Source organism: Crinia signifera, chromosome 19 (assembly GCF_055691185.1).
Source record: "Crinia signifera chromosome 19, ASM5569118v1, whole genome shotgun sequence".
In the NCBI taxonomy this organism is placed as follows: Eukaryota; Metazoa; Chordata; class Amphibia; order Anura; family Myobatrachidae; genus Crinia; species Crinia signifera.
Window position 1 is genome coordinate 100,843,058 of NC_139226.1, and position 23,478 is coordinate 100,866,535.

General features: G+C 42.6%; 1 protein-coding gene across 1 annotated transcript; it reads right to left on the minus strand.

The window, feature by feature from the left end:
• Window positions 1-3,262: 3,262 nt before the first annotated feature.
• Window positions 3,263-23,345, minus strand: PI4K2B (phosphatidylinositol 4-kinase type 2 beta). The gene is made up of 10 exons (XM_083163018.1): window positions 22,834-23,345; window positions 18,174-18,328; window positions 16,453-16,653; window positions 14,114-14,245; window positions 11,425-11,578; window positions 9,765-9,856; window positions 9,439-9,529; window positions 6,297-6,430; window positions 6,132-6,191; window positions 3,263-5,177 (listed from the first exon to the last, which is right to left on the minus strand). The coding sequence occupies exons 1-10, from the start codon at window positions 23,129-23,131 to the stop codon at window positions 5,004-5,006; spliced, it is 1,491 nt and encodes a 496-aa protein (XP_083019144.1). The 5' UTR covers window positions 23,132-23,345; the 3' UTR covers window positions 3,263-5,003.
• Window positions 23,346-23,478: the final 133 nt, after the last annotated feature.

Here is a 23,478-nt window from a genome sequence, read left to right on the forward strand (position 1 = left end):
TCCCCACCTCCTCCAATGCCCTGCAGCACAGCTCTCCTCACCTCCTCCAATGCCCTGCACAGCTTTCCCCACCTCCAATGCCCTGCACAGCTCTCCCCATCTCCTCTAAGGCCCTGCACAGCTCTCCCCACTTCCTCCAATGCCCTGCACAGCTCTTCACACATCCTCGGAGGCTCTGCACAGCTCTCCCCACTTCCTCCTCATCTACTGTACCTAAGCCCCATATCAGGTACATCTCTCCATCAGGGTGTGGTATATGTTTACTTAAGAAGTCAGTTTAATTAGGGGCGATGTGCCTCATAGTACCGCATGATTCGAGATACATAGGGACATGAGGGGGATGACTTACACTGCCGCCAGTTATATGCAGCTGTAACAGCTAATAGCCAATAATTGAACTGATCCCATAACGTTGACATTGACCATGTTCATTCTAGCACTCGCACCTAATCAATAAGGAGTTCAATTTTAATATTGATGGGGCAAATTTTAGAGGTGATGCAATTCCAGTGGCAATTGTGTCTTCTTGGTCCCAAAAGTCACGTGTGTCAGTTCTGATGTAAGGCTGCTCAGGTGAATACAATGGCCCTATCCATTACCCCTGTCTCTAATGCCGATCCCTTCTATCCTTGGCCCAGTCCTAACTTTTGACATTGACAATTGCATTCCCTCCATCATTCTCCTTCTCAACCTTTCTTCCCAAACTTCTCCCTCACTATGTATTATTTCATCATCCCTTTGTCCGTCCGCACTAATCTGCACTCTCAAACCTCACAGAGCAATCATTTGTGCCCATCCTGTTTCTCAATCTGCTTATCGCTGCATCTCACCATCAGCCATGACACACACCTTATTCCAGTCTGACCCCTCCCATCCATCTTTGTCCCTCCAATCACTACTGTATATTTATAATTATATTAATAGCTCCATATAATCTATAAATCTAGAAAATAGTACTTTTAATTAAATAACAAAATGTATTTATCTCCCTGATGCCGAATCCTGCACATCTAGCCCACCTTCTCCTATACTTCCCAGTCCTCCTTCAGGGCCGGATTCAGCAGTGGACAGATGTAGAAATACAATTGCACAAGGAGGCGTCGGGTCCTATTGATAAGCGGAAGGGAAGCGGTCGTTAGATTGTGTGAGTTCTGTACATACGCAGCGTGTCCAGCTCTGTTATCACCTATTATCCACAATATTCCTACTTCATTTAGACAGGTTTTAATAGCTGCTAGGGGTGGGTGGATAGTTTGTGAGCTAAAAACTGGCACAGCTCGGAGTATTCTGTGAGGATATTGTTACATAGAAATTTAAACACATTTGCAGCATTCACACAAACAATATCATAGACAATATCGCTCATTTTGGCCCTTCTGAGCACTATCGTTTGTAAGAACGTCTAGTGCATATGCTCAATATAATTAATGATGCACGCTCCCACAGGTCACTAATGATGCCCTCCATCGTCTGTACATGCAGCTAAATTTTAGCTACGTCACTGATGACTGCATGTGCATAGTGGGGACAGGATGACATCACTGATTGATAACATTCAGTGTGTATGCACTTTATCATTTGCGGGTAGTGTTAACGATATCACTGGTGGAGCGAATCGTCCAGTGTGTACCTAGATTTAGAAGCAATATAGTCTATCACAGGTGGCCAACATAGGACTTGTTTCCCAAGTATAAAGTACCTCTGAATTAATGTATATCGAATATAACAGCAATATCTTATTTTTATTAGACATTTTTTCAATACAAAATATGCAGAAAAGTGCAAATGTATAAAAATAATCCATTTAAAAAATTGCCAGGAGCGACAGCTTAGAAGAAGGGAGGGAGAATTTGCATAAAAGAAGCAATGAGTTTGTCCCAAACCCAAAGTGTATGAGAAATAGATTTGGCAGATATGGAGGGGAGGGGTCTATTAGATGCATTGGGGTAGATGTATTAAAGCTGGAGAAGAGATAAATCACCAGCCAATGAACTGTGTTTGAAAATGACAGTTGGTCATTGATTGGCTGGTGCTTTATCTCCAGTTACTCTCTTCTCCAGGCTTAAAACATCTGCCCCATTAAGCCAAATAAGGGTCAGATAAAGGGAAACCTTACATAGATGTTTTTCAATTTCTATCCAAGGCTTCACAGGGCCCAACAAAAGCCAATCTTTTAATTGAAGGCATGTTGATCCAGTTCAAGGTTTAGAAAAGCAAGGCCTCCGTTACACTTAAGCTGGCCATACATCTACAGATTGATTGTCAGATCTGGCCAGTTGGAACGAAATCCTGGTAGTGGATGAGAGCAAATGACAGTTGACCATTAGCTTTAAAATGCTGGAAAACTGCCAAAAATTGTCACTCAGATATTACCAGGTTTTAGTTTTAACCAGCCCAATCTGACAATCGATCTGTAGATGTATGTATGGCCAGCTTTAAACCTAAATTAACTAGCTGACCATCTGTGGTCTCTTACTTTCCCAAATAAAAATAGACCGAACAGAGCAAAATTTATTGATATTAATAGGAACTAGATAGTGCATGGCCCTAAATAAGTAGAGGATTTTAGGAAGAAACAATTATACATTTTAATATTTAATAATGACTTTGTTAGATCTTTCAAACAACTTCACTTCTTTCATATAAATTGTAATAGAGTGCTGGCTTATTTTATTTTTAATAGAAAAATGTTTATTGGGTCCCTGGACGTTTATCTCTCTTTATCACCCTTGCATTTATCTCTTGTTAAGGCTTAATACATCTGCCCCACTGGTGTCTGCTTTTTGTGAGCAGTTTTACATTTGCTTTAAATAAATTGTACTATTGCACGATATACAGTATCTGATGTGTTACTTCAGAGTGCCTGATTTTGGATATAGGGATCTATATACACACTGGGGTAAGCACTGGTCAAAGTGGGTTTAAGTTAAATATACACACACACACGGCGATATTTAATATGTACAGAAACTTCCCACTGGAGATGGGAAATATCGGTATTCGCCTATTCAATGCTGCAGTTTCCAATAGCATGAAGGCTGTCAGTTTTATTTTTATTTTTTTTTAAACCTAAAAAATACGAAACCATTTTGTCTGATTGTTTCTTCAGACAATCCGTGGCCGTTTTCGCTGATCCACAGACTTTTAGACAGTCAAAACATTGAATTCTGAGGGTTTTAATCCCCCTCTATACGCACACATACATAGTTGAATACTAAGTACCCCCCTGCCCACCCATGTTAATTTCTTTCAAGCAGACAGAAACTGTATACAAGTTCATTTTTATTTCGTCATTTACTACATAATATCAAAAAGTATATGAAACAATTTCGGATTTAACCATTAAAGGCTTTTCATTTTTACATAACTAAAACACAGGAAGGCAAAAGCAGTTTACAAAAACCACCTTCTCTTACAGTATATGTTTCTTCTGTAGAAGAAATCTGCATTCATTCAGTGTATACACGCATTGGCCTACATGTTCCATATATAAACACCACAGGCCTTTGGCTGTCTTGTGAACCTTCATTACTCGGATACATTTTCCTGGATCACACATGTAGGGATATTTGAAATGAAGAGGCGACATGATGACATTTGCACAAAATATGGGACCAGAAAGAAATGAGCAGTTCACCCTTGTTGGAGAGGAACTGCCAATATTCCAATGTATAAGTGATTGTCAAATTTAAAAATTCAGCATTCAAAAAACAAGTTAAGCCAAGATTCTAGGTTAGTCTACAAACACTGGGGGACGATTCAGGTTGGTTTGCAAAAGAAAACTCCGTAAAATGGACAAAACCCATGCTGCACTGCAGGTGGGGCTAATGTAACATGTGCGAACAGAGTTAGATTTGGGTGAGTCATTTTGTTCTGTGCAGGATATATACTGGCTGCTTTTTTCTTACACTGCAATATAGATATCAGTTTGAAAGGGATCAGTATGAAATCCCAGCGGTCGAAATACGGATGCCGGAATCCCGACAAGGGGGCTGTGGATCGCCCCCCACTTGCAGACTTGCTGTGCTCGGCACACAGTAGGCCCGGTGCCTCGCTACACTCGCCACACTATTTTATTCTCCCTCTATGGGTGTCGTGAACACCCATAGAGGGACAAAGTGCCGTCATTGCGGCGTCCGTATTTTGACAGCTTCCCATTTGAACCCTCCCCTCCACTCAAATGTAACTCTCTCTGCATATGTTACATCTGCCCCACCTGCAGTACAACATAGTTTTGCACATTAGAGAGATTTTGTGAGCCAACCTATGGTAAACCGCTTTTCCCTCTTATCCAGTCTTAAGAGGAATTGTAATGCCAGCTTTTGTAGACCAGATTGGCACAAGTTAGATATTTGGTATGAGTTTTAAAATTATAGTTTTGTAGATGGCTGACTAACTTAATGTGATGGTCAATCACTACTGGTTTTATTTAGAAGTAGGGAGGCAAAAAAAACCACACACACTTGGTCCCAAGGTTAAAGATGTTCTCCAATGATGTAAACCTGACAAAGATTTAGTTACCTACATTAATGTGAACAGGGCACTTTAGGAAAATGTAAAGAAAAGTGCATGTAATATCAGTGAAACAAAACTAAACACATTCATTTAATAAGGTACGTGATTTCTTTTAACAAAAAATAGTTACTTTTACAATTATAAATAAATCAAAACAGATTTGCAAAAAAAAAAAAAATATATAGATGATGTCGCATCCCAGCACTTAGGAACTTTGTGGCAGACAGTTTTTTTTCTCTTCACTTTTTCATCCCCCACAGGGAAAAGAAAATAATAATTTTTTTTTGCAGGTATAAAATACAGTACATGGCAATGCAGTTTTACCTGAATCCCTGACAATATAGATTCACATAGGACAGAACTGTAAACCAAAATACATTCAAAGACTTTCCTTAAGAGAGCAGAGGTTTGGCAACAGTTTTCACCTATTACAGTACTTGTGCAAAACAGCAGCTTTGTGGATTTAAGACATCAGTCCTTGTGTCTGGCTACCAGGAGGAGAAAAATGGCTTCCTGCAGTGAAAAGTCTGTGTGAATGCGTTACTCAGGTGAACGATCCTGCCCTGACTTCCACCCCGACTACGTTCCACTACGACTTTAGGCATCTGGACCAGCTGAATGGGAGATTTCTCGTCTTTTAGTGCTTGCGTCAGATTTAGGATCTCATTGGAAAAAAATAATAATAATATTATGTGAAATGCAAATTACATAGACAATGTTTAAAACCTCTTTTTTTACAGACAATAAAAATAATGACAGGACCCCAGCAAGTTACTGCAGAAGGTCATCACATCACATGTGTAGTCAGCAGACAGCACATACATGGCAGCATTGTGGAGTCACAATATGATGGGAGGAGACTAAATAACAGACAATTCAATATATTTTTCAGACTACTTGAATCACTGACTGAGATTAGAAAAGTCATCAGCCTGATGGTCAGCAACATGGAGTCATGACCCCATACTGAGAAGGTCGTGACCCAATTTGGGGTCAGGACCCACAGTTTGAGAACCGCCGGATTAGGTGAACCAAAGACCAGTGTTCCTATACTACAATGAATCGTTAACATTTAAAGCCTAAATGACAGAAAGTGCTTCCAGAACACCCAATAATACCCCTTCCAGACTGCACTCTAAACCAGAGTCCTTATGTCACCAATGTAGGGTGGGAAAGCGCCACCCCTGGTGGTGCAACAAGGGAGTTCACGACCAGGGTTGAACACTCTCTGACCTGGGTCAAGGTGCAGTGTAAATGGTTAACCCAAGTTGCCTGTTCCCAGTAGGGAGGAGGCAGCTGTCAGCTCCAAGCGCTGCCTCCTCCATCATCACCCGATGACATGCCGCTCAGCCCCGCCCCCATGTGAAGTCATCGACCCGGCAATAAGCCGGTTTGGACACCGCGTTTTCATACCGCAAATGCAAAGTAGCTCCTTGGACGGATTTGTGTCCTAATCCCCGGCGTGACCCGGAATTTGCAGTCTGAAAGGGGCATTACACGATTGACCGTCCCTGTTCGATTAACATTTTATGGTTTAAAGTGCTTTACTTATAAAAGAATTGTAAGTTATCCAATTTGTTTTAACAAAGCCTCCATAAAATGACTCAGGAACCTACCTGTCCTCTCATTACAGACATCTGTTTCTCAAATGTTGCCTTGTCAAAACCTTTATCAGTCTAAAAAAAATAAAAAATAAAAGGTGACAAAGTGCAAAAAAAAAAAAAACACGAAAAGCCACTTTCTCATGCACATAGTATGAAGAGGTTAGGAACGATACACACTTTAAATAGCTCATAAAGATCCTCACAAAGGTCTTGCACAAAATTCATATCAGAAATACGTGGAAGAATCAGATCTCGTGTTTCCTGGCTGAAAGTGACTTTAGCCTGAGGAAGCCAGGCCCAGAGGAATGGATCTAGAACACAGCAAGAACACAGTTCATAAAATAATTCAGCCCTACATATTACATGGGGTAACTGCACAGAAGGAACAGGAATTGCATTGGTTTCCATTAAAACTTAGATGGCCAGACTTTAGGGAGGGAATTCATTGAGATTACCACAGATAACTGATGCCTGGGGTAAATCAATTATCCCTGATAGGCAGAAGCAAGACCTGCAGTAAGTGACATTTTTTACATTTGAGCACATGGGGATCCGGGAGAAGTGCCTGGATCTGTGTGTTTGCGCATGCTAACAGGTGCATTTTACCACCAAAAATAATTCCTTTGAGTTGCCCAAAAAGTTGTTGTTTTTTTAACTGTTAAATTTAACATAATCGAACCCTTCTATCTATTCTGCAGCATGCTGTGACTGGACTCTAGACAACAGCAGTGCGTCAGGTCCAGATACTTAAAGGGGACATTAGCAGAAAATTCAAACAATAAACATCTATGACTGATGGCATTACATTGTTGCAATCACAGCCACTGATCTATTAGAGCGTCGCCTTACTTCACTAAATACAAGTGGCATCCTGCATATATAAAGGCATAAAGTGAAAAATTAACACACATTACAGTAATGAGATACTAAGCAAGTACATATGAGCATGACCTTTGGGTGTCTACATATGGCTGACTATACAAGCACCTACAAATACTAGTCATACCAAGAATAAATATAAATCAGGGCTCAACGAACCCCGGGTGCCAGGTACCAAAATCTCCTCCATGATGACCAGATACTGTGAGGGGTGTGGCCTGCCGAGAGATAGATAGGCAGCAGAGGCAGTGCGTCTGCGCTCTTGTCTCAGGAGGCCAAACAGCCGCGGATAGTAGGGTCACACCAATCCTTCTGAGCGGTGTTCCACTCCCCATCTCCGGGGCCTGTTCAGCGGCCGACCAGGACACCCACCGCCTGGACCCACAGTCACCTCACCGTGCCGTCCTATAGTCACTCAGACTGGCTCACAATCAACAAGGTTACGCGCTCCTGCTAGCGCGCACTACCTGATGCTGCTCATCTGGAGCAGCACTGCAGCAGCTGCGTTAATCGACAGAGGGTGGGCGGATGGCGTGTGCTGCTACAAGGTAACAGGCAGTGACAGACTTACAGTGGTGGGCTAGCAAGGGGGGGGAGGTTAACTGTACTTGCCCAAAGCCTGTGGCCAGAAGTATGCTGCCAGCCACTCTCTTTGCATGACAGTCACCCACTCACTGTGTCCACATATACACAATGGGACTGCCCGTCAGCGGAGATAACGAGTTAGAACCCCCAGTCCCTGCAATTAGAGCCGCACAATCTGGTCAGCATCTCTTTCCCCCTGCCCCCCCTCACTCCCGCTTTCTTGTACAACATGCATTATGGCATGTGTACATGTTTGGTGTGTGTGTGTGTGTGTGTGTGTGTGTGTGTGTGTGTGTGTGTGTGTGTGTGTGTGTGTGTGTGTGTGTGTGTGTGTGTGTGTTCGATAATTTATAGTTTGTCTGGCTCCTAGATTTTCATCCTGCCTCCTAGATTATAAATAAATTTGTCGAGCCCTGATATAAATATAAAAATATGGTAAAAAAGCGCTATATTTACTAATGGAATTGATGTGCCTAATTAATTTAAAAGTAATTTAGGAGTGGTACCTGTAAAAATAAAAAAAAAGTGGTTAATACCAATGTTTACAGTCTTTTGGGGAAAGAGTGTTTTTTTTTTTTATTATAATCAGTCCGGTATTGCTGGCCCCATCTTACCCTGAAATAATCCCGTGTTTGTAACCTTCTGGGGTAGTGACAACGTGGATCCTTCTTCTTTTCAGCTGTGAGAGCTTCCAAGCAAACCACGCTTGCACGTGGCAGCCACTACGCCGATGCTCCGTCTTCGCCAAAACCGGAAGTGACCGGAAGTTGCACTGCGGCCGCTGAGTGAGTCGGGGACGGGTGTGGGTGACAGCGTGCCGGATGATCTTTGTCACCAACGCGTTTCGTGAGACAAGCTCACTTTTTCAAGGGTAAATCTCCTGTGGACAGGAACTGATTTTTATAGGCATAAAACTATTGATAAAAAGGAAATGATGTTCCGGAAATAGAAAAAAATTGCAGGAACTGCATGTTTGAGGCCATCTTATGCCCATGGTTAGCTTTCACTTAGGAAAAAAACAAATATTTTATTATAAATTATTAAAATTTACAATAAGATTTTTGTCACTTCCGTTTTATCAATAAAGTTTTATGCCTATAAAAAGCAGTTCCTGTCCACAGGAGAATTATCCTTGAAAAAGTGAGCTTGTCTCACGAAACGCGTTGGTCAACAAAGATCATCCGCCACGCTGTCACCCACACCCGTCCCCGACTCACTCTGCAGCCGCAGTGCAACTTCCGGTCACTTTGGCGAAGACGGAGCATCGGCGTAGCGGCTGCCACGTGCAAGCGTGGTTCAGCCGGTCTCTACGCTTGAAAGCCCTCACAGCTGAAAAGAAGAAGGATCCACGTTGTCACTACCCCAGGAGGTTACTAACACAGGATTATTTCAGGGTAACATAGGGACAGCAATACCGGACTGATTACAATTCGCAAAACCCCACTCTTTCCCCAAGAGTGTAAACATTGGTATTACCCACTTATTTTTACAGGCACCACTCCTAAATTACTTCGGCACATCAATTCGCTTTAACATATTTTTTGTATCCCTTTTAATATAAAAAGCTGCTTTAATTGTTTTGCACGTAGAATCACACTTCAACACCTGATATAAATAGATTTATCTTTAACTACTCCTCACCTCTATGGTGAAGTACCAGCATTGATCACTCGACGGACCAAACTACTCCTTAGTGTGCTAAAAGGTCATTACAGAAAGTGAAAGCAATTTTTGAAGGGACACTAATCCGTTTCAGACTTTCACACCCACCCAATAGGCATTATGTAGAATATTTGGGTGGGCCTATTACCGGCGAAGATTAAGCAAGTGACAAATTGTACAGGGTGCTACTTACATGCTCTCCACTCATCAGGGTGTTTAAATGGAAATGCCAGACCATTGTCAATTGCAGCGATTTTAATAATTGGCTCTTTATCATTCCAGTCCTAAAAAATAGTAACACATTAAGCTATGGTTGCTAGAGATGAGCAAATAACTTGCAAGGAGAAGAATGCCAGAGGTAATGAGTTACCACTGTGGGGATGCAGATTATCCCCACTGGGAAACCCAGGGCATCTAGATAATAGCGCCCATATTTAGTAGACTTAGGATTGGATGCATTATGGCTCTATGCAATTTTGCTGGAGACGGACTCCAGTTGTAACAGAGAAGAATTCATACCTTGGATACTGGAAAGTCATCGGCTTTCTCTGAACCTTCAATTAAATCACCCTGGCTTTCATATCGAATAAGCCAGTTATCATTTCCTCTATCTGCAATACAAGAACACAACAAGAGTTGCAACTTTTCTGGATAATGAAATGGATGTTACACACGTATATAACAAAACCTTGAATTAAATGATAAGAGCTGCAGACATTTGGTTTGAATACATATTATACTGTACTAGTAAATCAGATACAGTTTCTTTGACTACAAAAAAAAAAAAAAAAAAAAAAATCCTATATAATAATATTTATATTGCGCTCGTTCTCCAGTAGGACTCAAGGCGCTTAATGCTGTGTACACATATTACAATCCAGCATGATATTTTGACTATATATAGTCAAAATCACATGCAGATCGCACAGGTTTTTTACCTTGCGATCCCTATGTGCGCTCTCGTGACAGCACAAACCCAGATGGACAGGGCTGCAGTGACTATATAGTGCAGATAGTATGATTTGTATGTAAAAAGTACAGAGATAGCAAAGATTGTATAGCACTCGAATCTTAAGTCAAATAGCAAGGGAATCTCACCGTGTGTACACACCATAACTGTAATGCTGTGTACACACGGTGAGATTCCCTTGCTATTTGACTTAAGATTCGAGTGCTATACAATCTTTGCTATCTCTGTACTTTTTACATACAAATCATACAATCTGCACTATATAGTCACTGCAGCCCTGTCCATCTGGGTTTGTGCTGTCACGAGAGCCCACATAGGGATCGCAAGGTAAAAAACCTGTGCGATCTGCATGTGATTTTGACTATATAGTCAAAATCTCATGCTGGATTGTACCATGTGTACACAGCATTAGAATGAATGTAACAGTACAGGAACACTGAAGTACAGAAAAGCTTTTCATAAACTATACTTAAGGAAATGCTTGAGTAAACAGGAAAGTCTTGAGTCTATTTGAAGGATTCTAGTATGGGGGGGGGGGGGGTCTCTCGAACTGTGCAGGGAAGTGAGTTCCATAGCTGCAAGGCTAAAAGCTCGACCCCCAGATGAATTACAGAAGATTCTTTCAATTGCGGCCCTCTAGATGTTAATGAACTACACATCCCAGCATTCCTTGCATCAGTTTCAGCATGGCCACATAGCAAAAATAATGCAAAGCATCCTGGGATGTGTAGTTCATCAACATCTGGAGGGCCGCAATTGCCCAGCCCTGAACTAGGTCAACAAGCATTGGGTCGACACAAGCATGCGGTGCACTTCAAACGGTATACATGTCAACATTCGGGTAAAAAAAATAAAAAATAAACGGAAAAACCCCATGTCCACCTTGCCAGTGTCGACCCAATGGCCAAAGCATCGCGAGCGAAGGGATTTGGTGCACTTCAAACTATGTCCATGACGACTGTGTCGACATTCGGGTAAAAAATAAAACATTGAAAACCCCCATGTCGTCCTTGCCCTTGCCAACCTAGATCCATGTCGACCTAGTTCTTGTAGACCTAACAACCCACACCCATTAAAGTGTTTTGCAATTTCAAATTTCGCTCCGCGTGAAGTTGATCTGTCATTGTGACAGGATGGTAGCTAGTCATATAAACAGCTGTACGTAGGGACTGGGTGAGCAAGCCTGAAACATCAGTAACAGATACTCACCTGTATTCCTAATGACATAGTCCAAAATGACGAGTCTCTCAAACTGAGACTGCAGTTGCTTTCGAGTATTCTCAGGCAGAGGTTCGGTTTCAAACCTTCTAAGCCAGTGGTCAGCTTCCTTATAACCATCAACAAAGAGCTGAAAGGAACCAACCTGGAACAAACAGAGAAATGCATTGCCGAGAATACCGATGTTCTCATTTGAATATGCACAAATACCAATATCATACCTGAAACATAAAGCCCATGTGTAATGGGGGGGGGGGGGGGAGAGAGGGTACAGCGAAACCAAGACCTAAGTCTAGAGAGGTGGTGACATCTTAGAGCCACCAGCTGGCATATGCTCAGTTTTACTCATAGCAAGCAAATAGAAAAAAAACAGAATATATTGCATAGCTTAAGCATATGGGGGGGGGGTGGGGGGGTGGGGGGGTGGTATGTATCCACTGGTCGTTGCTGCACTCCTTAATCTGGGTACACCAAATATGATTTTCATGAATATGCACAAATACCAATATCATACCTGAAACATAAAGCCCATGGGTAATCGGGGGGGGGGGGGGGGGGGGGGGGGGGTACAGCGAAACCAAGACCTCAGTCTAGAGAGGTGGTGACATCTTAGAGCCACCAGCTGGCATATGCTCAGTTTTACTCATAGCAAGCAAATAGCAAAAACAGAATATATTGCATAGCTTAAGCATATGGGGGGGGGAGGATATGTAACCACTGGTCATTGCTGCACTCCTTAATCTGGGTACACCAAATATGATTTTCATGAATATGCACAATAACGATATCATACAGATCGTTCTGTGTGTACCCAGCTTTACCATTAACATTTAGCACTTCCATCATAAATGATAACCCCAATCATCTGGGCACGATCTGGTCAGGGCTTTGGGTGACAGCACTGTATGAGCGAGTTGTTAGTTTTGCAGCACCGCCATCATCATTAGCGAGATCAGTGGTGCCGCATATAGTGTGTACGGGTTACACACACACACACACACACACACACACATATATACATTTACACATACACACACACACACACACACACACACAGAAAGCCAGCAACATCAGATAAATGCAAAAAAGATTTTTATGGCATATTCTTATAAAGTGCAACAGTGACAATAGTACATTTAGGTACACAAAAGGAGGAGTCCGGTATTATGCAAAAAAAAGCGCAAACAGGAATACTTAGCAGCATTGGTAAATCCGGTGGTCCTCCTCCAATAAGGTCATAGCACGACGGCCGTTTCGGTGCAACTAAGCACCTTAATCATGTGCTGTAGACCTAAGGACCAGCCACGGGTATATATACCAGAAAGGGAGAAAGTTGATTGGCTCTTGCGGACACACACCCATGTGCGCCGCGCGGCAAAGCAAAAAGCCGGATCCCGGAAGTACCCAAAACCGGAAGTGCAAAGACGCACTTCCGGAAGAGCGTAATGACGTCTTCCCGTCGAAGGGCACGACCTGCGTCAGAGGACGCTGGGTCACGTGTGTCCTAACGATACAGAATGCATAAACCGGGCAATTTAATAATATATCTTAAGCCAAAGAGGCGCCGGAGAAGCAGCATCTATTTATAAACCAGGTGGTATAAAATATATATATATTTTATTTTTATTTTTTTAACCTACACTTTGCAGTCGTGTATGGCCACCTTTTTAGAGTAGTGTATCGTGGCAGTGTATGGGCCACCCAACAACCGGCTCAGGTCCGATGCGCACAGGACCGCACATCGGATCCGAGGTGGATGTCAAACATCTCATTTGCACCGATTTCTTGGTCTGATCCGTTAAAAATCATCCCCAAATGGACTAGTTTTGTTTGGGCCTCTTCTGTTTTCCTGGCTGTAACCAACACGGAACTGTGGGAGGTGAGCCTGTAGTCCACTACCAGGACCTCCAAGCAGCTAGTGGTGAAAACCAATAAAACTTTACACACACACACACACACACACACACACACACGTACATTGGTAGTGCAGTCTCCCTCCCAGCTCATGCTAAAAGAAACACTAAACCTGCCTTTTCATATGTCAATTATCAATGTTATTTTAAATCTGTATAAAACTAGAATGACCTGTAATAATGCAAGAACAGCACTCAAATCCAATGATGTGTTTTTGTTTTTTAAGCAAGGAATGTACCAAATCCAATCAGGACTAATTTATATGCCAAATGCCCTCTACATAACACACCCCTCCCCTGCCATCTCTGGGCAGCACAAATTGGTGCTGACTGTATGGCAGGAGACAGGAAATAGTTATAATTTGACACATGGTAGCACAATGGTATCTCTGTTCAAACACTGCTGTAGAATTCAATTCAACAGGATACACGCAATGTAAAGTTCCAAACGGCAAATCACGTGCAGTAGCACAAGTTTCTGCCTTACAGTTGGAGGTTCCATAACTGTCCGATGTGTGCATTATAGTAATTCAATTCACACACTTCACTTCTAACATAATAAAACTTTTCAACATGCATGCAGCAGAAAACCGTGACATACTCCGTGTGATAGGTTTTGCCCATTAGAGAAAGATTTTGCGAGCCAACCTGAATTAGTCCCTAGGTTATGTGGTGGCATTATTGGATATAAAAATTCAGAACATTCACCACTACAACAAATAATCTGGGAGTCTTTACAGAATGTGCTACAAGTCACAGCCTCTTACCTTAGGGGGTAAGCCGACGCGATGAAATTTGCGACCTACTTGTGGCACTTTTTCTAGAGCATATTTCTTGCCTCTTGATTTTGCGCGATCTATCGCACTGTAATTGAATGTCTCGCTGACAAGCCAAACCACCTTTACAGGAAATAAAGTAAAAAAAAAAAAAAATTATATTTAAGCATAATAAGCAGATTAATAGAAGTGATCCTTATCACAAATATAAACAAGTACTGGACATCAGGTTATTTGTGTAATAACAATGCATACATTCTAGGCATCGGAGCTTCAAATGTATAGCTCCACCCCTAAAAGCCTTCCCCTGGAATATTTGCCGTTTGAGAAAAAGAAAAAAAAAGTCCCCCTCGGCAGTTTGATAATATTTTTCATTGGTTGAAAGGTTCATACACACTGGGCCTTTATCCGAGGGGTGAACGATTTTCCATAGTAGGAGATTATGGAAAGCTGTTCACTTGTCCTGCCAAAAAGGACGATGGAAGGCGATGATGCATTATAGTTTATTGCCTGGCCATACACACTAGGCAGTTTTGAGCTGAAAGCAGCTCAAATGGCAAAAAGGGAGCCCCTTCCAAGAGTGAAAAAACACAACTGGGCAAAACCATGTGCACTGCAGGTGGCACAGATGGAACATGCAGATAGTTAGTTTTGGGTGAGGTGTGTTCAAACGGAAATCTAAACTGAAGTGCAGCATGGTTGTGCCCAGTTGTGGGTTTTTTTTTTGCTTTGCTAACAAAGTGGAATTGGGCTCTATATAGAAAAACCGATATGTTTAGTTCTACAGTGGCCGATATATCGGATGCAATATCGCCCATTATATCGGGGCGATGCGATATGATTTTTTACCTGTTCATAACCCCACTATCCACTCTGCATGGAGTTGATTGTATATAGTGTGGCGAACGCAGTGAGGGGATGCGGATTACTGCCCTCGCCACACTATATAAAATCAACTCCATGCGTAGTGGATAGTGCGGTTATGAACAGGAAATATCAGATATATCGGCCGCCGTAAAACTAAACATGTACTGAAAAACCTCTTAACTTTAGCCAGAGCCTGCAGTGACCATGGTTGGGTGGAATCTGGTTCTCCCTCTCCCTCCTGCCAGATAGCTTTATAAGAAGCTTATGTATCAGAAGAGAGTCCCCAAAAGGTATGACAAGAATCTTGTCATTGTTGCAGGAATCCAGTCATGTTCTTGCTGATTCATCCAACGACCCTCTGCCTACAGCAGATTTCTGCTTTGTCCCTCCACCAACCCAAGCCTCAATCCACATATGGGCAGAGATACTGTCTGAGGTTTCTGTTTAATATCAGTATACACACTTTTACGATTTGTTATACAATTGTTGCTTTTAATCACGTAGCTAGTACGGATTATGGTTGGATGAGAATTGTTCTGCAGGCAGCTGCAACCGATTGCGCTCCAATGGAGCAACAATTTAATAGCACCGTTGAGCACCATCCGCTGGCGCAGTAACTTTTGAATTCCCCCCCCCTTATAGGAAAATTCCAAAAATCATTGAATGATGAAAAAAAAAAAAACCCCACACACCTTGTGTGAACATTTCAGTGAAAATTTTGCTTTTTCATTAAAAAAAAGTTCCCATGTGGACACACATACAAACCAATATGACTTTATTTTTTTTGCTTTAAGCCAATTAACCAGCATGTTTTTTGGAGGAAATTCTACACCGACAAAACATGGTGAGAACATACAAACTTTGCACATATAGGGCTACAGTTGGACTTGAACTCATGATCTCAGCACTGCAAAGCAGCAATGCTAATCACTGTGGCACTGAAGGGATTAACACATGCCAAACAGAAGATGCTGCTCTATCAGCACTAAGAACCAAACACTGGATTGTGTGAACTACACCAGTAAGAGTAATGGGTTCTAATTTTAGAGGCGATAAATAATGCATGAAAAGTCCATTATTAAGCACTCTGATGGGAACATCTGCACCACTCAATCTGTCGTCAAACGACTGCCCTCATTACTTGTGCTGCAACCGGCTTGCCATTAGCTTATTCCAGATTTATAAACTAGTGTGCATGCAGGTAGAAGACAAGAACGCGGTATTCATAACCAGGTACCAGGTGTAAAGTGCAATGTATGGCTTAGTTGCAAGTATTTATGTTTTCAGTTTGCTCATAAATGCAGAACCAGGTTTATGTCATACAATAACAGGTATTATATACAGCAAAGTCCTAGTTGCCATTTAGGATATAAGTCTAAAGCAAATCTCTATAAACAGCATTTTATGGCCAAATCAAACACATTTCTGGAGTGCTTCAGGAACAAATAAAAAGCCACCGTCACCTTAGTTTTGGGTACAACGCCTAATCCCAGTTTCTCATCTACCAGATAGGCTCCAGCTTCAGACAAATATCCCTGGTTAGGGACAAGGCAGCCACGGCCAAAGCAGCAAGGACAGCAGACCTTGTGAAAATATTTGGTCCATTTTGGGTTAAGGTGACCATAAGGCTCTTCCGATTTTGGTTTGAACACGCCGATTATTTTCTAGGGGAAAAGGGATAAATTGATTGACATAAAATAAATTTAAACAATAGATTTTAAATAAAAATACATATCTATTTCCATGTGTATTCAACATCGTCATTTTTTTAATTTTGGCTTGTGTATTCATTTATGCTGTTGATATTTGTGTCACTTAATGAAATAATTTATATTAAAATCCTGTCCCAAGTACGTATTCATTATTCACTCAGAGGACGCACAAACCATTGCAATACCAAGCGCAGGAGGCACCTTTTTTTCCTTTCTGTTATAACCTTCAGATTCAACATAATTCTAAGATTAGCGCAGGCACTTCCATTTTGATTTATTGTGTTATCAAATTGTCAACACAGTTTTTGTGGTGCAGAGCATTTAGTTAGCCGCATCAGCGGAGCCTTGTGGTGAAGCCTCACTGGAGCATATACTGCACTTAAGCAGTCAAAGCAATATCTCCAAAAACTTAAGGTGCATACACACTGGGTGATTTTGCTCAGCTTGTATGCTGAACGATTATGGGGAAAAGCGCTGGGCTGAAAATACGCTCAATGTATATACACACTAAGCGATTTTCACCAGCAGGATGCCATGGAAAGCCATCCACCCTGTCCCTCATCTGCTGGTAATACCAGCAGATGAGTGGTGTTAGGCAGTGATGATGCGGCAGCACACATTACAACTCACTGCTGCCCCGTACACACTGGTAGTGTTCGCGCTAGGCTGTTTTAGCGGGGCGCTGCATCCTGCCCGATTTTTTAAGCGCAAAATGCACCCTGCCTCTGGCAGCTCCCCGCTAAAACAGCCTGCCTTCCTCCCTGCAGGTGAGATCGGGGAAGCCTGGCGCCGCTGTAGATAGCGATGCCCGGCGCTTCCTGGCAGTGCAAAGCCTTCGGGGCGGCAGGGCCCGCCCCCTTCTGTGACAGCGGCAGCCCGGGACCGCCCCATCACTTTCATCCAAGTTAACTAAGTAAAGATAGATCTCTAATGTATATTGTACTTGGTCGAATGCCCTTATTCAGATCTGATCACAGTACAAATTTGGTCTCAAAATGGGCAAAACCATATGCACTGCATGTGGACCATTGGTAGATCAAGGACTGATTTGGCCACCACTGCTTTAGTGGATAATGGTTTTCAAACAATCCAATTAATGTACTGTATTTGGTGTTATTTAGGCTTTTATTAAATCTTGGTGCTGAACAGCAATGCAAATCAGAGAGGATTGTGTGCATCACATACAGAGACCTGCAACTATAGCAGTCAGCCCTATGCACCATGTAACATTATCTGGGTGTATGATATAAAGCAGTGGCAGATTCTAGCTGTATGATATGAAGCAGTGGCAGATTCAACCCCTATGCCTGCTGCTGTGGTAGTGCGCTGTACAGCAAAAACACCAAGACAAAAGAACGTTTAAAACCAGCAACACCATTGTAATTGCTACAGACCACACAGTCGAGCATACCCTTAGCTGCATGTATACCAGGTCATATACATAACTGCCTGTATATTTATTTAGTGCATACCCCCTTTGGTTCTTTAACAAAGTAGCTTCCACTTGACCCTTGTGAAATTCTTTCCGGAAACACGCAGTTTTCAATAGCTTGTTCGGCTCTGTGAATCACGTCAGCAAACTCGATGTCATCCAAAATGATGTTCAGCTCTTCACTACCGCCATGTCCTACAGTGATGAAAAGCAAAGGTTGGTTTAGCAATAGGTGGATAGGTTTAAACAAAAGGAAGAAGAGGACTGCGCTAATGGAATAAACAATAAATGGGTATTGCCAGTACCAATAGAGGGTAATTTAATGGTAAAAGATGAAAATGATTTGGAGCAAATTACAAAAAACGAAAACAAAAACACAAGTAAACTAAAGTAAATGGCTAAAAAGTAAAAAAAAAAAAATAATAATAATATCCCCCTTTGTCTGTTGCCACATTAATAGTAATTTACTCTTCTATTGTAAAGAAAACACAGTATGGCGGAACCCTCGAGCAATAGGGACTAAGAAAACAAGGTTAAGAAAAAGTTGTTCAATTTAAGGGCAAGAACAGCATGCCAGTAACAAGAGGTTCCGTCCAGTGCAGAAGCCAGCGATTACCAGCTCGCGCTAGTGTTAAATTAGCGATATACAGAGGAATACAAAGGATGTGCTCAGTGTAATGAATATTGTACTGCAACCAGTTATACTACATAGGAGTTACGCTGGCTTTGTGTGGCTCTACCAACACCCCAAGAGCCACACAAAGTATTTCAGGTTTTATCTCCTGTTCTCCTATAGCAACCTTCACAACAACAAACTATAGTACAATATGTTTTACTTCAAGCGCATGTACAGTTGAAGTGCAAACAAAACAAAAAAACAAAGAGGGGAATTCAATTAGCTGCAGCTATTCAATTGTTCCCTAAAGTCAGCATGCATGTAACAGGGTTCTCTCTCTCTCCCCCCCCCCCCCCCGAGCAGAACCCCCACTTTAAACAGCCTGATTTTACAAGCCGCGGTAGCATTATCACACAGACCAGAGGGGTATGGGTCATTTAGGTCGGCCCAATTTAAAGTTGATATACATTGATTTGACTGATCTTAGGTCAACACCTGAAATAGGTAGACATGGCCAAGGTCGGAAGGTCAATGCAAGCATTATGTCGACTTCCATCCCGAATGTTGACACAGACACCGTGTAAGTGTGCTGCTGCGCTCGCCATGCTTCAGGCACGGTGCCTCACCACGCTCGGCACTCTATTTTGTGCTCCCACCATGCTGTAGTGGATGGCAGGGCATCAAATACCACATGTCGGGTCAAAAAACAAGTGAAAAACTCATGTCGACCTTTTGACTGTCGTCCCAGTGCTTGTATTTACCTTCACCCGGTTGACCTATTTCAAGTGTCGACCCAATTCCTGTCAACCTTATGACCGTATACCAGTCAGAGAACTTATCGCAAATTCTTGGTTAGCTGGGGGGGGGGGGGGGGGGGGGGGGTGTTGAGGCTATAATTGAATGACCCAAACCATTAAATAAAGCTCTAGGTTTAATTGCGGTCCCATTTCCTTTTCTTTGCAACATCACACGTTTTAGACAGGATGTCTCCATAGCAAGGCTGTGTGAGTCTATGGACTCTCCCTCTAGTCCCAACATGAGCTCTACAACATGCCCTTGCTGGGAAGTCAATGCTGTAATATAACCGACTAAGAGAATAATAATTGGTTTTCTAAAGCAAGAATTGCAGAGAACAGTGATGTTATTTTAACACTAATTAGAAGTCATATATAATGCTACAGAAACACTGATGGAAGAGATGAGGTGTTAAATTTTAATTAAGAGGTGCAATATACAGATAGTTTTACATAACAGCTTGCTAACTTAAGGTCTTTACGTGCCTGTCCACAGAAGTAACAACCAAACTTGTGATCCAGTAATAGTACCAGATACAGTGGATCACTGTACCATAATGTATACCAATGTTTTTCAATCCCTGCGCCTTTGTACACTAATGTGCCTTGAGCTGTTCTCAAGTGTATCACCAGATCTAGAGATGTCCACACCAGTTTACAGCCGCCGCCACCAGTTCTTCCCCGTTTAATCATTGGTCTCTTGTTTTTATGTGAAACCAATGTATTTAATTTGTTATGTGTGGGGACCCGTGTGGTTGTTTTTTCATATGTGGGCCAACGGGTTTTGTTTTTTCCTGCAGGGGCCTAATGGTGTGCCTTAGAAATTTAAAAACCTTGTTTGGTGTGCCGCGCTTTGAAAATCACTGATCTATACATTGAGTGGATAAAGTGTGCAAAGTTCAAATACTATACAAATCTGCATCAGTGATGCCAGCACAGGCACTTCTATGCAAAGGCATACTGTGAGATGGTTACGGTATAAGTGGTAGACAATGTCGAGGTCGATAGCCACTAGGTCGACACCTTGAAATGATCGACACAAGCTTTTCACGGTTTTGGGGTGTATGTCGACATGGACACCATATAAGTGTACCACTGTACTCATGTCGACCTTTTGTCAATGTCAACCTTGGTTAGGTCAAGCATTGCAAAGTGTCGACAATTAGTAGATGACCTAGATATTGTCTACACAGTGACGGCATACCCCGTTTAATACACAGGCGACTCCAATTAGGTCTCCCATAATAAAGCATGCAAAATGAATCTTCTATTTGCGGTAATTACTAATAAACGTCATAGCAGTCAATGTAATGCCACAGTTGTTGTCATCAACGTACAGGCTACATATAGATAAGGCAGTGCTAAAGGGCAAAGATGGGAACAGGGAGTTGAACCAAGATAATGAACACATTATCCAGCGCGTTTCCTTAGCAACAAACACCTTTGTTCTAAATCCAGGAGACCTAACCCTCACTATTGCTGAGCTTACATGTTCCAGTGCCGAGAGCAATGGAAGCAAGAGACTGTTAAGTTAAAAAAAAAAAAGTGTGAAGTCTGCAAGCTTTTACTTGGGAATTCAAAGCTACAGGAGATATAACCTATAAGACTTCTATTTATACAGCAGCAAAAGCGTCATACATACATACAGCCTGACAGCCCATTTGCCGCTGTTGATATGGACATAAATCAAACAATAGCAGCTGTAGCAAGTGACCATCTCTCAAAAGAAGACATACAGCCTGCAGGTTGAAGACAACAGTGCCCAGTGTGAGAAATAAGCAACAGGAATTATTGGAGCTCTACGTGATTATTAAGCCTCCTTCCAGAATACACATGACCAAATGTAAACGGATTAATTACTCTGCTGTACCGGAAAGTATGGGATGCCTTAAAAATAAATAAAAAATAAATGGCAGCCACGTAGCCAAAAAAAACCAGAATTCTGATGCTAGGTACACACTGGACGATTCCTGCGGCTGCTAACAGCATTGCCGTGGGAGGACAATATGTACACACTGGCCGATACTGTTCATGATATCAATCAATGACATGACTCACGGACGATATTGTCAGATTGAGCTGCCTGTACAGACTATATGGGAGCATTATTGACCCGCAGATGTGCACAACATTAAATAGGTTGATTGTCTCCAAACAAAATTAACCCAAGAATTAATGTGTGTGCGCGTGTACATGTGGTAGGGATTATAGATTGTAAACTCCTCTGGGGCAGGAAAGGCTCTGAATGTTCAAATATTCTCCATAGGAGGCGCTGCGGAATGTGTGCGCTATATAAAATAACTTATTTAATAGTAATCCCCCAAGCAGCTGGCTCCAGGAGGGAGGGAGGGAGGTAGCTGATGCAGAAGACTCTGCTCCCAACCTCGTAGGAAGAAGACATTGCTTTTGAAGGTGAGTGATTACAGCCAAATTAAGCCAAATGTAAACTTTGAATCCCTTCACTCACACACACACACACAAACACACTACCAGACTTGCTCTGGAGGTGAGAAAAAAAAAAAAAAAAGCCACAATGATTTCAATAGAAATCACTGCATTCCATGTACAGTTCCCTAACTGAATACAACTGTGCCACAGCAGGAAAACCATGCATCACATGGTTTAACACATTTTCTGCCAGCAACTGAATCTGTCCCATTTCATATTTGGATATAACCACCAGTGGAAACTTAAGTACTGTACACATGGCGCAATGTACTTTTTATTTAAGCGAATGCCTTGCACACATTCGATTTAGACTATAGAATACAGATCTGTCTTGTCTGCACAGTCTATTTTTGTATTTGATTTTGATGCTGGATCACATGCATTCATTTTCCGTTTAATTCCAATTAAATTATGCTTATATAAAAAGGAAAATTGAATAGAAAAAGACATCGAACTGCGATTACGCCCTTTGAGACCCATATGGGCACACTACAATCATATAATTTGTGAATGGTATTAAATTAAGCAAAAGTGGTAGGGAATATAGACCCAGAACCCAACAACAACAACAACAACAACAACTTGCGTCGATCATTGTCAGAACTTTTTGAACCTGTTGACCATATGGTGTCTAACTACACATTGAAAACTGATTTATTGGAGGACAAAAATTCACAGACACACTGCCAGCCAGGAGCACATAAGGGGCATTTCCACATCCACACGTTCAGCTGGGAGGGGCACATCTAGGCACTGCTGCCACACATCATGCAACTATAGGTGTGTGTATGGGGTATGTCGGTGAGTGACAGCACAGTCTCACCGCCACCAGTAGCAGTTACCTGCTGAGGCATGCAGGCTCTCCCGGTCTGAGGAGGAACTAAGCCGAGGTCTCACTCTCCTCCCCGCCTTGGGTGACGCAGCCCCGGACCTCTTCAGTAGCGGCTCCTCTTCCCCGGCCTCTTCGTCCCGAGCCCGGCCAGTGAAATACCGGACCGCGCTTCCGGGTGTCACCCTGCCCTGCTGTGCCGTGACCGGACCGAGCGGCGAGGCTTCCCCTGCAGGCCCAGCTGAGGGCTCCAGGAACACCAGCAGGGGCGGTTCGGCAGCCCCAGGTTCTTCCTGCTTCCCCTCCGCCATCGTAACTCCGGGGAGCCGCGTATCAAAGATTCCCGTGAGGAACAGCCATCCTGCACACACTGATTGCTGGACTGGGAGGGGACTGACCACGTCACCAAGACCCGCACTGGTAAATTTGTTGGTCTACGCTACCTATTGGCTGAGCAACGCCTGACAGCTCCTCATATTGGCTGAACGGCGCCACATTACCCCTCTATTGGCTGAGCAGCAAAACGACACTCCTCCCATTGACTGGGGGTTGGCTAGCTCTGTCACCGCGCATGCGTTTTTTTTCCCTCAGGCGCCTCAACAGCAGTGACTCGCGAGCTAAGCCGCGCCCCTAAAGCTGACCAATCCGCTTCTCCCTT

What these genes read in the sequence shown, in the direction of transcription:
- PI4K2B (XM_083163018.1), bottom strand. Translation starts at nt 23,131, where the DNA reads ATGGCGGAGGGGAAGCAGGAAGAACCTGGGGCTGCCGAACCGCCCCTG. An exon ending in GCGTTGTACCCAAAACTAAG is followed by an intron (nt 14,246 to 16,452) that starts GTGACGGTGGCT and finishes TTTCCTGTAAAG; the next exon opens with GTGGTTTGGCTTGTCAGCGA. An exon ending in TGTCTGTAATGAGAGGACAG is followed by an intron (nt 5,178 to 6,131) that starts GTAGGTTCCTGA and finishes TTTTCCAATGAG; the next exon opens with ATCCTAAATCTGACGCAAGC.